General features: G+C 54.3%; 1 protein-coding gene and 1 long non-coding RNA gene across 2 annotated transcripts; one reads left to right on the top strand and one right to left on the bottom strand.

Annotated features, from left to right (window-relative positions):
* Nucleotides 1-98: 98 nt before the first annotated feature.
* HSD17B14 (hydroxysteroid 17-beta dehydrogenase 14) lies at nucleotides 99-10,972 on the top strand. Its single transcript, XM_037137538.2, has 9 exons — nucleotides 99-310; nucleotides 773-811; nucleotides 981-1,063; nucleotides 1,663-1,729; nucleotides 2,989-3,080; nucleotides 9,178-9,282; nucleotides 10,063-10,130; nucleotides 10,256-10,352; nucleotides 10,451-10,972. Exons 1-9 carry the CDS (start codon nucleotides 223-225, stop codon nucleotides 10,655-10,657), a joined length of 846 nt encoding a protein of 281 aa, XP_036993433.2. The 5' UTR covers nucleotides 99-222; the 3' UTR covers nucleotides 10,658-10,972.
* LOC119043568 (uncharacterized) lies at nucleotides 9,354-12,770 on the bottom strand. The gene is made up of 3 exons (XR_005081455.2): nucleotides 11,130-12,770; nucleotides 10,436-10,566; nucleotides 9,354-9,875 (listed from the first exon to the last, which is right to left on the bottom strand). It is a non-coding gene; the product is annotated as an uncharacterized LOC119043568 (long non-coding RNA).
* Nucleotides 12,771-12,885: the final 115 nt, after the last annotated feature.

The following is a 12,885-nucleotide window of genomic DNA, read 5'->3' as shown; positions in this document are numbered from 1 at the left end:
AAGGGGCAGGGACCTCGTAGGTGTGATCAAAGGGGTTGGGCGGGATTACTGAGTTTCGCGGAGGAGGGGGCAGGGGCCCAACTACCAGGTATCTGGGTTTCTGGCAACGCCCCACCTCCAGGGGGCCGGGTGCCCAGGTTCCAGATCAGAGCCTCACTCGACTTTTAGGCTCGGAGGAGCCTCAGAGGGAGTCAGTCACAGAGGGGGAGACCGACGGACAGGATGGCCACGGGATCGCGCTATGCCGAGAAGGTGGTCATCGTGACCGGGGGCGGGCGCGGCATCGGAGCCCAGATTGTGCGAGCCTTCGGTGAGGGTCTTGGCTGGTAGCGTACTGGAATCTGGGAGAGGAGCGACCCGGGGTCCAACGAGTGTGGGAAGATCTTATAAAACCCAATTCGCTTTGCTGACGAAACGGTGGCACTGGTATCCTGAAGCCTGTTTGGCAGGTCGAAAACTCCCTTACTCCCTTTCTCTGGGTCACAGTTAAAGCTGCAAGACGACGGATGGTTTGGGAACATATTTCTTGTGGATTTAGGGTTTACTCCGGAAACCAGCGATGGGGGTCCTAGGAACCCCAGCAGGTACTTGGAGTAGCTAAGGAGCAGAGTGGGCAAGGCCTCTGGCCTTTGTTCTAGGAGGTCCTCATGAGACTGGGGTCACGAGGGGAGCCGAGTTGTGTAACAGGCCCCACTCGAGATGACCACAAGAGGGCAGCAGAGGCCTTAACCAAGGTCTCTGTTGGGGTAACCTGTTCTTTTCTTGTTCTCAGTGGAAAGCGGGGCCAAAGTGGTTATCTGTGACAAAATGGGTGAGTGAGGGTCTCTCAGTCCTGAACCCCAGCCCGTCCTCCCCCAGACCCAGGAGTCCAGGCCCCCAGCCCCTCCTTGTCCAGGCCCCCAGACCCAGGAGTCCAGGTCCCCAGCCCCTCCTCCCCTAGCCCCAGGAGTCCAGGTCCCCAGCTCTTTTTTTGCCTGCAGAGGCGGGGGGCAAGGCCCTGGAGCAGGAGCTTCCAGGAACTGTCTTTATCCTCTCTGACGTGACTAGGGAGGAAGATATGAAGGTGAGCGTATTTTCTGTCCCCACTCCCTAAGGCCCATTTCTCTCCAAGCTTCGCTTTTGTCCAGGCTTTTGCACAAACCGTTCCCTCTACCTTTCCCTCTTCTCCTGGCTAAATTGTTCAGGCCCCAAAGGTTTCAGCTCAGTCTCCTTCCCCGCCTGCAAGACTCTCCCTGATTCTGCTGGTGGGTCCAGGGTCTCCTGGGTAGGTCCTTTGTTATCGCCCGGTCTTCAAGATTCTTATCACATCTGTCACATAAATGGAACACATGAGTCCCTCACAACGAGTAGGTCTTTTCCCGTAAGAGTTTTGCCTCTCCTGCCCCAGGGTTTCTGACCCTTCCCTTTAGTCAATATCTCATTCATATCTGCTCCCATGGGTCCAGGGTCTCTGGAGTAGTGATGGCAAATGCGACCTCTGGGCTCTGGGCAGCCCTGGCTTTCTGTCTCCTCTTCTCCGGCCATGCCTGGTGACTTGGGGGAGTCCCTCACTTCCTCTAGCTCCTGTCCCCTCAGCTCCAGCTCTGGCGTTCCTTTCCCTGCCTTGCTTTTGGGGACCCCGGCTGCCAACACTCGTCACTCACAAGACCTCTTTCTTCTCAGAGGCTCGTTTCAGAGACCATCCGCCGTTTCAACCGCCTGGATTGTGTGGTCAACAACGCCGGCATCCGTGAGTTGTGAGGCTGGAGGGCCATTCTCCACCGGTGTCAGCCGACCTCCTGGCTTCCCACCCCTTCCTCCTGAACCTCAGTTTCCCCTTTTCTCTGCCCCTGATTCTCCCATCCTCCTCTCCGTCCTCTCGGACAGGGCAGGACAGCTGTGGAACCCCCAGACCTGTGTTTCCATTTGGGCTCCCTCCTGCGCCAGCGGGGTGAGCGCCCCTCTCCAAACCTCAGTCTCTCTCCAGACCTCAGTTTCTATATTTCATTTCTTGAGGATTTTAATGATTTTTTTTTAGAGAGAGTGGAAGGGAGGGAGAAAGAGAGGGAGAGAAACATTGATGTGTGATTGCCTCTTGCGCGCCCCCTAGTGGGACGAGGTTCGATTCCCTGTCAGGGCACATGCCAGGGTTGCAGGCAGGTTCCCTGCAGGCCAGTTCCCAGCAGGGGACGCATGAAAGGCAACCATACATTGATGTTTCTCTCCCTCTCTCCTTCCCTTCCCCTCTAAAGATAAATAAATAAAATCTTTAAAAATTAAAAAAAATGTTAATGTTATTTTTAGAAAATATTTTATTTTTAGAGAAAGGAAAAAAGGAAGAGAAACATTGATGTGTGGTTGCCTCTGACGCGCCCCCTACTGGAGACCTGGCCCCACAACACAGGCAGGTGCCCTGACTGGGAATCAACCCTCCACCCTTTGGCTCGCAGGCCGACGCTCAATCCACTGAGCCACACCAGCCAGGGCTAAAAATGTTATTCTTTTTTTATCTGTGGTTGGTTGAATCTACAGGTATGAACCCCAGATACAGTGGGGTGAGTGTCTATTTTTTAAAAAAATATGCGTGTAAGTAAACTCATGCAGTTCAAACCTGTGTTGTTCAAGAGTTAACCATATTTAATGAACACATTATGGCCCTATGTGTCAGGCACAAATATTGACTTGTGACATTTCTAAGCTCGAGAGGGGTTATTATCACTCTGCAGATGAGAAGACTGAGGCACAGAGAGGCAAAGGGACTTGCCCCAAACCACACAGCCAGGAAATGGGAGGGCTGAGATTCGAACCCAGTCCTTCTGGCTCCAACACTGCTTTCTTTATTAATTGCTGTGCAACCTCTCTTTTCACCATCCCCGACCCCCCTGTCTGCTAGCCCTGCCTGGGCCCCCCACCCTCCTCCACCACCCCCGCCACCCCCATTTCCCTCTGGTTCTCCTGCCCACGTGGCTTCCTCATTCTCTCCTCTCTCTCTCCAACCCCTGCCCTTAGACCTGCCCGTACAATGGCCTGAGGAGACCTCTGCAAAGGAATTCCGGGAGCTGCTGGAGGTGAACCTGCTGGGGCCATACACCCTGACCAAGGTAAAAGCTGGGGCCCTGGCTGCCTAGGCCAGGTGGCCTCCTGACATTGAGATCGTCGGATCTACTTTGTCTACGAGCAGAGTGTTTTCTGTGCCTCGCTTTAGTCTTATTCCCCAAGGGCTCTGTTCTTTGTAGAAAAGAAATGGCGCAAATTCCCACATCCAACCCAAGTTGCTTGGGTAGGTGAATAGCTCTGCCTTCTTAGGAACCTTTCAGGACCTTCCTGGGGTGGTGGGCAAGGCAGTAATAGGCAGTCAGAGCTTTGCCGCCCCACCAATAGCTATTAGGAGCAAAGAGCATCTCCATCTCTGTACCCTTCCTCTGAATCTTCCCATAATGCCCCCTGCTTCTCATCTGTCTTCACACGCCACTTCCGCCCAAAGACCTTTCCCAACCATCCTTGCTTATGTGACCCTTATCCACACATGCTCATTCTCTATGATAAACAGCATGCTTCTTTTTATCACAGCACTTCTTTTTAAATATTTTATTTATTTGTTTTTAGAGAAAGGGAAAGAGAAGGAGAAATAAAGGGAAAGAAATATCAATGTGAGGTTGCTTCTGGCCTGGGCACCTGGTCTGCAACCCGGGCATGTGTCCTGACCCGGAATCGTACTGGTGACCTTTTGGTTGACAGGGCGGTGTTCAACCCACTGAGCCACACCAGCCAGGGCTTTTTTTTTTTTAATTCTCGGAGTGAGCAGGGAGCCATGCACGGTTCTGAGCTGGGGGACAGGAACTGCTGTGAGTAGAAACTGGCGCCCTCTGGCGGCCGCGTGAGGAACAGATGGGTCCAAGGCTGAATGGGGGAGGCGGGGCTTTGTAGGTGGTCCAGATGGGAGGTGATGTTGGATCTGACCAGCCTTGTAGCTGTGGGTTTGGTGAGAAGTTGCCAATTCTGGGCCCATTCTGAAGGTAGAATTGTCAGGATTTCCTCATAGACTAGATATGAGCGCGAACTCCAGATAGAAGGAAATTTTTGTTGTTATTTGCTTAGCAAGTGTGGGATGGGGACCCCTGGGGTGGAGCAGGTGGGGTGGGAGGGCATGCTGAGTGGAATTCTTGGGTCTGGGGTGAGGGTCCAGGCCTGGAGACGTCATTTTGGAGCTCACCAGCTTGCTGGAGGAGCTCAGAGAGGCAAGCGTAGACAGCAAGATGGGAGGGGTCCCAGGCAGCGGGCCAGGGGTCACCCGTGTGGGGAAAGCCCCGGTGCTATCTTCAAGGTTTCATCTGAGATACAGGTACAGTGTCCCCGGTTGGGTCATTCCCTGCTCAACCGGTGAACCCTGGCTCTTGTCCCCAATTTCTGTTCACCTTCTGTACGCCACAGCCCGTAAAAAAGCTTTGTGTGTGTTTCAATCTCCAGCATTTAAAAGCGATTTTACATAGCAACTGGATTTTCATTTCCCTTGAAAAGTTGATACATTGGACCCACGGGGCAGGGAGGCAGTCGGCTAAATGTGGCCTGGCTCTCTCTGTACCGGAGTCCCCCGCCTCCCCCCACTGGCTCCCTGACTCTGCTATCTGCGAGTGGGCGAGAGTAAAGGGTTGATCCAGGGCCGGCTGGCCTAATTTCTCTGGCACTGCCGACTGGCAAGTTTGGGCAGGTTACTCAACCTCTCTGTGCCTCAGTTTTACTGCCTGGAAAAGAGGGCTCATCGTGGTACCTAATTCCCAGGTGGTTCTGAGAATTGAATGGGAGTTAATTAAAAACCCACCAAGCCCTTAGAACACACCTGGCACAGAGGTTGCTGTCTGCAAGCCGTTTTTGTTTACCATGGACCTTGTCCCATTCTGTTTCATGTGACTCGGCGACTTCAGTCAGCGTGAGGTCTCTGAAATATGAGTTGGGCAAACGGAGCCTGGGAGAAGTACAAGGGGAAAGGCGAGATCTGAGTGGGACCTTGAGTGGGAGGGAAGGAAGTGGAGAAATAGGGTACAGAGTGTTTCACTCACTAAGAACAGAATGTGCAAAGGCCCTGGGGCAGAACCCACTGGGGGTATTGTAAGAGGAAAAGAACCACCACCTCCATTTCCAGCTTGGTGATGATAAGCACTTTGTTGAACTTGGCAGGCTAGGAACCAAAGGGTTGCCAGTTTGATTCCCCATCAGGGCACATGCCTGGGTTGTGGGCCAGGTCCCCAGTAGGGGGCGCATGAGAGGCAACCACACAGTGATGTTTCTCTCCCTCTCTTTCTCCTTCCCTTCCCCCTGTCTAAAAAATAAATAAATACATTTTTGGGGGCGGGAATAAACTTGTTCTACCCATTGCCTCACACATTCTCCTACCCACACATCATGTAATTTCATCACTAAGAACCTAGAAATGAAGATCTCAAGGAGGGTTAGCAAAAGGGGAGTGGGAGGAGGAGAAGGGGGGAGAAGGTACAGAAAATAAGTAGCATAGACAGTAGATAGAAAATAGACGGGGGGCAAGAATAGCATGGGAAATATAGAATGTAAAGGACTTGAGACACATGGTCATAAACTAAAGGGGGAGTAATGGTGGGGACGGGGGGTAGGGTGGAGGGGAATGAAGGGGGAATAGAACAACTGTAACAGCATAATCAACAAAAAAAATTTTTTAAAAAGAACCTCATAGGTACTACCAATGGATGAGAATGTTTTGTTTACTTTTTAAACGATTTAATTAATTTATTTTTAGACAGAGGGGAAGGGAAGGAGAAAGAGAGGGAGAGAAACATCAATGTGTGGTCGCCTCTCACACGCCCCCTGCTGAGGACCCAGCCCACAACCCAGGCATGTGCCCTGACTGAGAATTGAACCGGCGACCCTTTGCTTGGCAGGCTTTCACTCAAACCACTGAGCCACACCAGCCAGGGCCATTCATCTATTTATTGATCAGTAAATAAACCTAAGTAGGTGTCAGGCAGTGTACTAGGTGCTGGGGCTACAACATGTGGTCTTTTTCCTCGTGGCGTTCATGGTCACAGGACACCAGATATTAAATAAATGCAGAGGCGCATTGCGGGGGGGCGGGTGTTTTGTGTAGGGAGGAGACAGGTCTGGCTCTGAGAGACCTGTGACAGGGACACTGGCTTGTTTTGGGGGTCAGGGCGGGTGGGCTTCCCGGAGGAAGCAAAAGATGAGTGGCATTAACTAGCGGGGTGGGAGAGGGGGCTCTCTGGATCCGGCGCATAATGGGTCGGGGAGGAAGAGTCAGACCAATAAGGGTACAGTGGGCCCTTGATGTGGCAACGGGGAGGTGCGAATATTCCTGGCAGAAGGAACGGCCTGTGCAAAGGCCTGGCGGTGAGAGGGGGCTGGTGCAGGGAGCGGTTGCAAAGCCTTGAGGGCCATGCCAGGTGCCTGGTCTTTATCTCCAGAGTCATAGGGAGCCATGGCAGGTGTTTGGGCAAGAAAGTGGTGGATCTGATGAGGAACTGAGGCCGAGGGAGGCTCTGGAAGACTCCCGGGTCTCCCAGGCTGTGGCTTGAGCAGGACGGTAGGGGGCCCCACGTCCAAGGAGACCAGGATGAGAGGCAGGTTTTAGGAAGAGGCGATGGGGTGATTTCTGCAAGTGGGACCTTGAGATGGAGACCCAGGGGGCGGGGTAGGGGCTGCAGCACGTGGTCCGAGGGCGATTCCGCAGATGCTGGTGGGAAACCAACAAAGCAAGGGGCTCCCTAGGCCGAGCTGGGAGAGTGAGAAGGACCCAGGAACCCCAACAGTGTGGAGTCAGGCCGGAGCCGGGCTCAGCAGATTGGCTGTCTGTCTGAGGGAGGGAGGGCCCGTCAGGCCAGCGAGGGTACAGCAAGTCCTTGATGTAGCTACGAGGCGACCTTGGGGGTGGGCAGGGAGGACGTGTCCAAGGATGTGTGGGAGGATTGGGAAGGGCAGTGTGGGCCAAATGTTTTTTCAGCAGCAGCTGTGACCTCCACGGGGGGGGGATGAGGGGGGCAAGTGAACCGAGACTCTGCACTCGCTTTCCTTCGCAGCGTGGGGGTGGCCAGGGAGTTAGGCAGTGGAGGCGATCAAGATCGAGGGGAGAGATAGGGCTGCAGCTGGACAGGGCCAGGGGGAGGGGCGCTGGCAGAGCGAGTCCCAGGCCCGAGGGAGGGAGGGAGGGTTTTAAGGCTGAGAGTGAGCGGAAGTGGGGGGCGGTGAATGGGGCAGGTCCCTGAGGAGGAGGCTGGAGGATCACAGTTTCACCCCGCCCCCAACTCCGGCCGCACTCTCCTAAAGTTCCTAGCACTTAGAGTGGTCGGAAATTATTTGGGCCCTGGCTGGTGTGGCTCAGTGGACTGGGCCTGGGCCTGTGAATCAATAGGGTCGCCGGTTCAGTTCCCAGCCAGGGCAAAAGCCTGGGTTGCTGCCCAGGTCCCCAGTTGGGGGCGCATGAGAGGCAACCCCACATCGATATTTCTCTTCCCTGTCTTTCTCCTTCCCTTCCCCTTTCTCTAGAAGCCAATGAATAAAAACGGAAAGAAATTATTTGGTTATTTTGGCCTCAGACAGCGGGGGCTGCAAATACTGGTTCTGTTAGGTGTCATGTGACCCCTGTGCCTGTCAGTCACCGGGTTCTGTTCCTAAATGAACTCCTCTGTGCTGCTGACGACAGGCCGGGCCGGAACAGGTCCTCAGTAAATCCATTCACTTGTTCAAAAGATACTGAGCACCTACTTTATGCCAAAGAAAATAACAACTTCAGCCGTCCCCTTGTGGGCTTTTGCATGCTGGTAGGACAGCCAGAAAATAAGCAAAGAAGCAAATAAAATATATGTGGTGCCCTGGCTGGTGTGGTTCAGTTGCTTGGGCGTTGTTTTGCGAACCAAAAAGTGCCCGGGTTCGATTCCCAGTCAGGGCATGTGCCAGGGTTGGGGGTTTTGGTCCCCAGTTGGGGGCGCATAGGGAAAGCAGCTCGTCAATGTTTCTCTCCCTCCCTTTCCCGTCTCTCTAATGGATTTTAAAAAGTAATAAAAATAAAATAAATAAACGGCATGTCAGATGGCTTGTGGGCCACAGACAAAAGGAATCAGGAAGTGGGATGGGGACCTGGGGGGAGGGGCGGTTTGCAGATGGTCAGGGAAGGTGACGTCTGGACCGGATTTGAAGCTGCTGAGGGAGTAGGTTCACCCAGGACTGTCCCAGCTTAGCACCGAAACCGTAGACTGAGTGTCTCATGTCCCCAGAAACCTTTCAGCCCCGGCCAAGGCAAGGTGGCCGGTCACCGTAGGAATGAGTTGCATGACTGTTAGGACAAGCACTGAGGGCAGAGGGCACAGCATGTGCAAAGGCCCTGAGGTCGGAACACTCAGGAAGGTGTTTGAAGACAGCATTGAGAACGGTGCAGAGGCTGGTTCAGAGAGAGTAAAAGTTTGAAAGAGCTGGGGGTGGGGGGAGCTGGGGAGGCAGCCAATTTCGGTTCCCACTCTGAGAACCCCGGTGTGGGGGGGGGAGCTGGCCTGTGTGTGTGTGTCCGTCTCTGGTAGCAGGAAGAGGCCTTGGGTGGCCAGTTCAGCTGCCCAAAGCAAACAAGGGCTGAAAGACACACAGTCTGAATCTCGTTAAGGTCACGGAGAGGAAAAGAACTGGGAGACAGAGAGGAAGGGAGAGTTAGTTTAGGCACCTCCAGGTAGCCAGGGAGTTTTAGGGGAGAAGTTGGCAGACTATGGGGTTCATTTCCTGAAGGCCATTTCCCACATTCTGACCATGGAGCTCTCCCTGAAACTCAGAGAAACTCAGTCTTCCCCTCCATGGGTAAAAGAGCTTCCTCCTATTTTTGGAAAAAAGAAAAAAGCAGCCATGTTGTACTTTTCTCTCTTCGTGTGGACAGGAGTTTGAATAACACACGCAGACCCAGAAGAGGGGCAGGGGGCAGAAAAAGGACGGGGGAGAAACAGACTGGGGAAGAGACTCGGAGGAAAATCCCTTCCACACAAGGAGAGACTCCTGAAGTAGCACGGAGACCCAGAGACCCGCAGGCCCTGGGCCGAGCGCGAGGGCGCTCTGGATGCTGTCCCTACAAGGCCCACCGGGGACAGCGGCCATCGTCCCAGACTCTGGCGCGTGTTCCCTTGGGCTGGGGGAGGTCCAGGGCCTTGGCTGCTTACTCTGCTTCCTGTCTCTCCCCAGCTCGCTCTCCCCCACCTGCGGAAGAGCCGGGGCAACGTCATCAACATCTCCAGCTTGGTTGGAGCCACTGGCCAATTGCAGGGAATTACCTATGTGGCTTCTAAGGTAGGTCATCAGGGCACCCCCCCCAGGGCACCCCCCCCCCCCCCCGCCCCGCTTCTTCCTTCCGGCCCTCCTGGCCCCCTAGGGGCCTCCGACCTGAGGCATAAAAACCTGTGACGTGCCCTGGCTGGTGTAGCTCAGTGGATTGAGCACGGGCCTGTGAAGCAAAGGGTTGCCAGTTCAATTCCTAGTCAGGGCACATGCCTGGGTTGCAGGCCAGTTCCCAGCAGGGACCAGTTCCCAGCAGAGGGTACACCAGAAAGGCAACCATACATTGATATTTCTCTCCCTCTCTCCTTCCCTTCTAAAGATAAATAAATATTATTTAAAAAACAAACAAACAAACAAACAAAAAAAAAACCTGTGACGTGTTGTTAGGCACCAAGTGTCTCCCGAGAAGTAAGGCCCAGCCCTGGCTGGTGTGGCCCAGAGGCTTGGACATTGTCCGGGAAACCAAAAGGTGGCCGGTTTGATTCCCAGTCAAGGCACATACCTGGGTTGTGGGCCAGCTCCTGGGTTGGGGGCATGTGAGAGGCAACTGATAGATGTTTCTCTCACACGTTGATGTTTCTCACCTTTTCTCCCTTCCCCTTTCTCTAAAAATAAATTAATAAAAATGTAAAGAGAGCAAGCCAGCCCGGTGCATCCCAAGGTAGCCTTCAGGGAGGATGTGCCTTTCCCGTTGTGATGCCCCTGCCTGACCCTGGAGGCCGGGAGGTGAGGACGCAGGGGGAGTCCCATCTTTCTGGGAATGAGCTTTCGCCCCGCCCCTGTCTCCTGTAGGGGGCGCTGACGGCCATGACCAAGGCCTTGGCCCTGGATGAGAGTAAATACGGTGTTCGAGTTAACTGGTGAGCAGCTCTGAGCGGGAGCGGGCGGCGAGGCCCCTGGGGGAAGTGGAAAGACTGGGGGTGAGCCCCAAAAGGAGAAGTGTGTGTTTGGCAGACCCGCCCCATTCTCTCCTCCCTTCCCCCAGTATCTCCCCAGGAAACATCTGGACCCCAATGTGGCAGGAGCTGGCAGCCACACAGCCGGACCCCAAGGCCTCTGTCCAGAAGGGCATACTATCCCAGGTAGAGATGGGGCATAGGGGTGGGGGCCAGGGCCAGGTGGTATGGGCCGGCATGTGAGGGCTCCCCCGTGACCTCCTTTTCACCTGGTCTCTTTCCAGCCTCTGGGCCGCATGGGCAATCCAGCCGAGGTGGCCGCTGCCGCTGTGTTTCTGGCCTCCGAAGCCACCTTCTGCACCGGTTTTGAACTATTCATGACTGGGGGTGCGGAGCTGGGCTATGGGTACAAAGTCGAGCATGGTGCCCCTCTGGAGGCCCCTGACACCGTCCCTGATTACCCACCTTCCAAGTCGGGCTTCTCCGACTAGGGCTCTCCCACCCCAGACTCAGCCTCCCAAATTCCAGCTTCTTCCCTCTGCCTCTCAGGGGCAGCCCCAAACCCTAGACACTCAGCTCATTTACCGGTATGCCAAACCACCGCACAGATTCCCATAAAAGCTATTTGCAACCCTGGCTGGTGTGGCTCAGTGGTTGAGCACTGGCCTATGAATCAAAGGGTTGGTGGTTTGATTCCCAGTCAGCACACATGCCTGGGTTGCCACCCAGGTCCCCAGTAGGGGGCACCTGAAAGGCAACCACACTTTGATGTTTCTATCTCTTTCTTCCTTCCCCTCTCTAAAAAATAAAATAAAGAGAATCTTTAAAAAAAAAAAAAAGCAATGTGCAGCCAAAAGGAGGAGGTCATCATTACATTTATTTTCGATCCGTACTGCCACCCCGTGCCCCCCACTCTAGCCCTACGCTTGGCCTCCTCCCGAGGCACTGCAACTCCCAGCAAACCTTGCAGCAGGAGCTTCTTGCTGGGGGCTCCAGGGAAGAGTTGTGCAGGTTGGCTTCACCAGTGACCCAGTTAAAGGGTTCGCAGGGGAGAGTCAATTAAGCTCTAATTAGGAGATAACGCGGGAGATGAAGCCCAAGGGCCTCCAGTATTTTCTCCGCCCTTAGGGGAGTAGGAGGGTGGCCGGCACTAAAAGTTCGGAGGCCAAGGGAGGCTGGGGATGGAGACTCCTGAGAGAAAGGAAGAGCTGGCAGTCCGGACCTCTGGGTTTGGGGTAGGAGGAAAAGGGGCGGGTAGGAAGCTGGGGGGCCTCGGTCTCCCCTGCTTTGGAGGGCTGACTCTGGTCTTGCCCCACCCCCCTGGGGCTGTGCCCAGTCGGGGGAATGTCCCCTCCAGGTGAGGAGGTGGGACTGCATGGCTGCTGTGGATTGGCAGCCACGGGGGTGTGAGACAATCGCTGACTGGCAGGGGCGTAACCAAGCAGTTTTTGTTTTTGTTTTTTTAATTTTTAGAGACAGTGGAAGGGAGGGAGTAACAGGCAGAGAAACATCGAGGTGTGAGAGATACATCAATCCGTTGCTTCTCGCACGCCCCAACCTGGAACCTGGCATGCGCCCTGATTGGGGATCAACCCGCGACCCTCGGTTCACAGGCGGGGACTCACACCAGCCAGGGCCCGAGCAGTCTTGCGGGACCCCCGCCCCCCCCCCCCCCAGCCCCTGGCGGGGTGGTGAGGCAAGAAGGAATGAAAGCTGGGAGACCCTGCTAGGGGAATGTTTGGAATTTGGCAACTGCGGTTGCCTGTGGCTGTTCGGGCTGGGGAACAGAATTTGGGGGCAGAATTTTCCGGAGTAGAACTATGGAGGGAGAGTAGCTTTGCGCTTGAGTTTGAAGACACAGCAGGAGCGATTGTTTGGGGTCACAATAACCCGGCTGCAGGAGTTGGGGGAACGCGGACCACGGCAGGTTTGGGCGGCACAGTGACTGTGGAGCAATTGGCGGACTCTGCCCCTGGGGGTCCCGCAGTTGGGGAAACCCTGAAGAAGGGGAGCAAGCAGGAAGTCCTTGCTCTAGAAGCTATTCGTAGGGGCTCGTTGATAAGTTGGGGAGTTGACCATTTTCAGGACCCACTGATAAAAAGGACTGGAAGGAGGCAAACCGTGTGTGTTTTTATGGCTTAAAAAAATGACAGAAGCACTATTCAAACAGGGGTTTTGCCTGCATTCCCTTTCTCCCTGCCGGCCACCCTCGTCAGAGGCCTTTTCCTAAAGTCCTTGCCCTTTTCACTTACGTGATACGCATCCACCGACACGTAGAGCGTGCTTTTCCCTTTCACCAAGGAAGGAATCCAGAGCTGCAAAGGTCCTGGCCTTTCTTCTCTTGTTGATCAGGGAACTCAAGAGTTAAAGACTGGAGCCTTAGTTGGCAGGCTCCAGTGACTAACGCTTGATGAAAGCTGTTATTCCAGAAATTGCAAAACGTGACCTACTGACTCCAGGAGCTTGACAAGCAATTCAAACTTTATGCCCCAGGGGGCCTGCAAGCCACTGTGTTCCAGGGAGGCCGTGTTCAGGACCCAGAACTGTTGATCAACAGACAGAGGAGTACTAGGAAGATCGCCCCTCCGCCCCCTTGCCCCCTTCTCCAATTAAACTTTCCCCCCAAACCCCTCACCTACCCTTCCTTCTCCTGATTAAAAAAAAAAAAAAAAAAAGAGGCTGGTTTGAGATGGGATGTTAAGACAGATTTTAGGCTACA

The sequence above is a fragment of the Artibeus jamaicensis genome, unplaced genomic scaffold, assembly GCF_021234435.1.
Source record: "Artibeus jamaicensis isolate MK-2021 breed Jamaican fruit bat unplaced genomic scaffold, CSHL_Jam_final scaffold_804, whole genome shotgun sequence".
In the NCBI taxonomy this organism is placed as follows: domain Eukaryota; kingdom Metazoa; phylum Chordata; class Mammalia; order Chiroptera; family Phyllostomidae; genus Artibeus; species Artibeus jamaicensis.
This window is presented reverse-complemented; position numbering and strand designations above follow the sequence as displayed.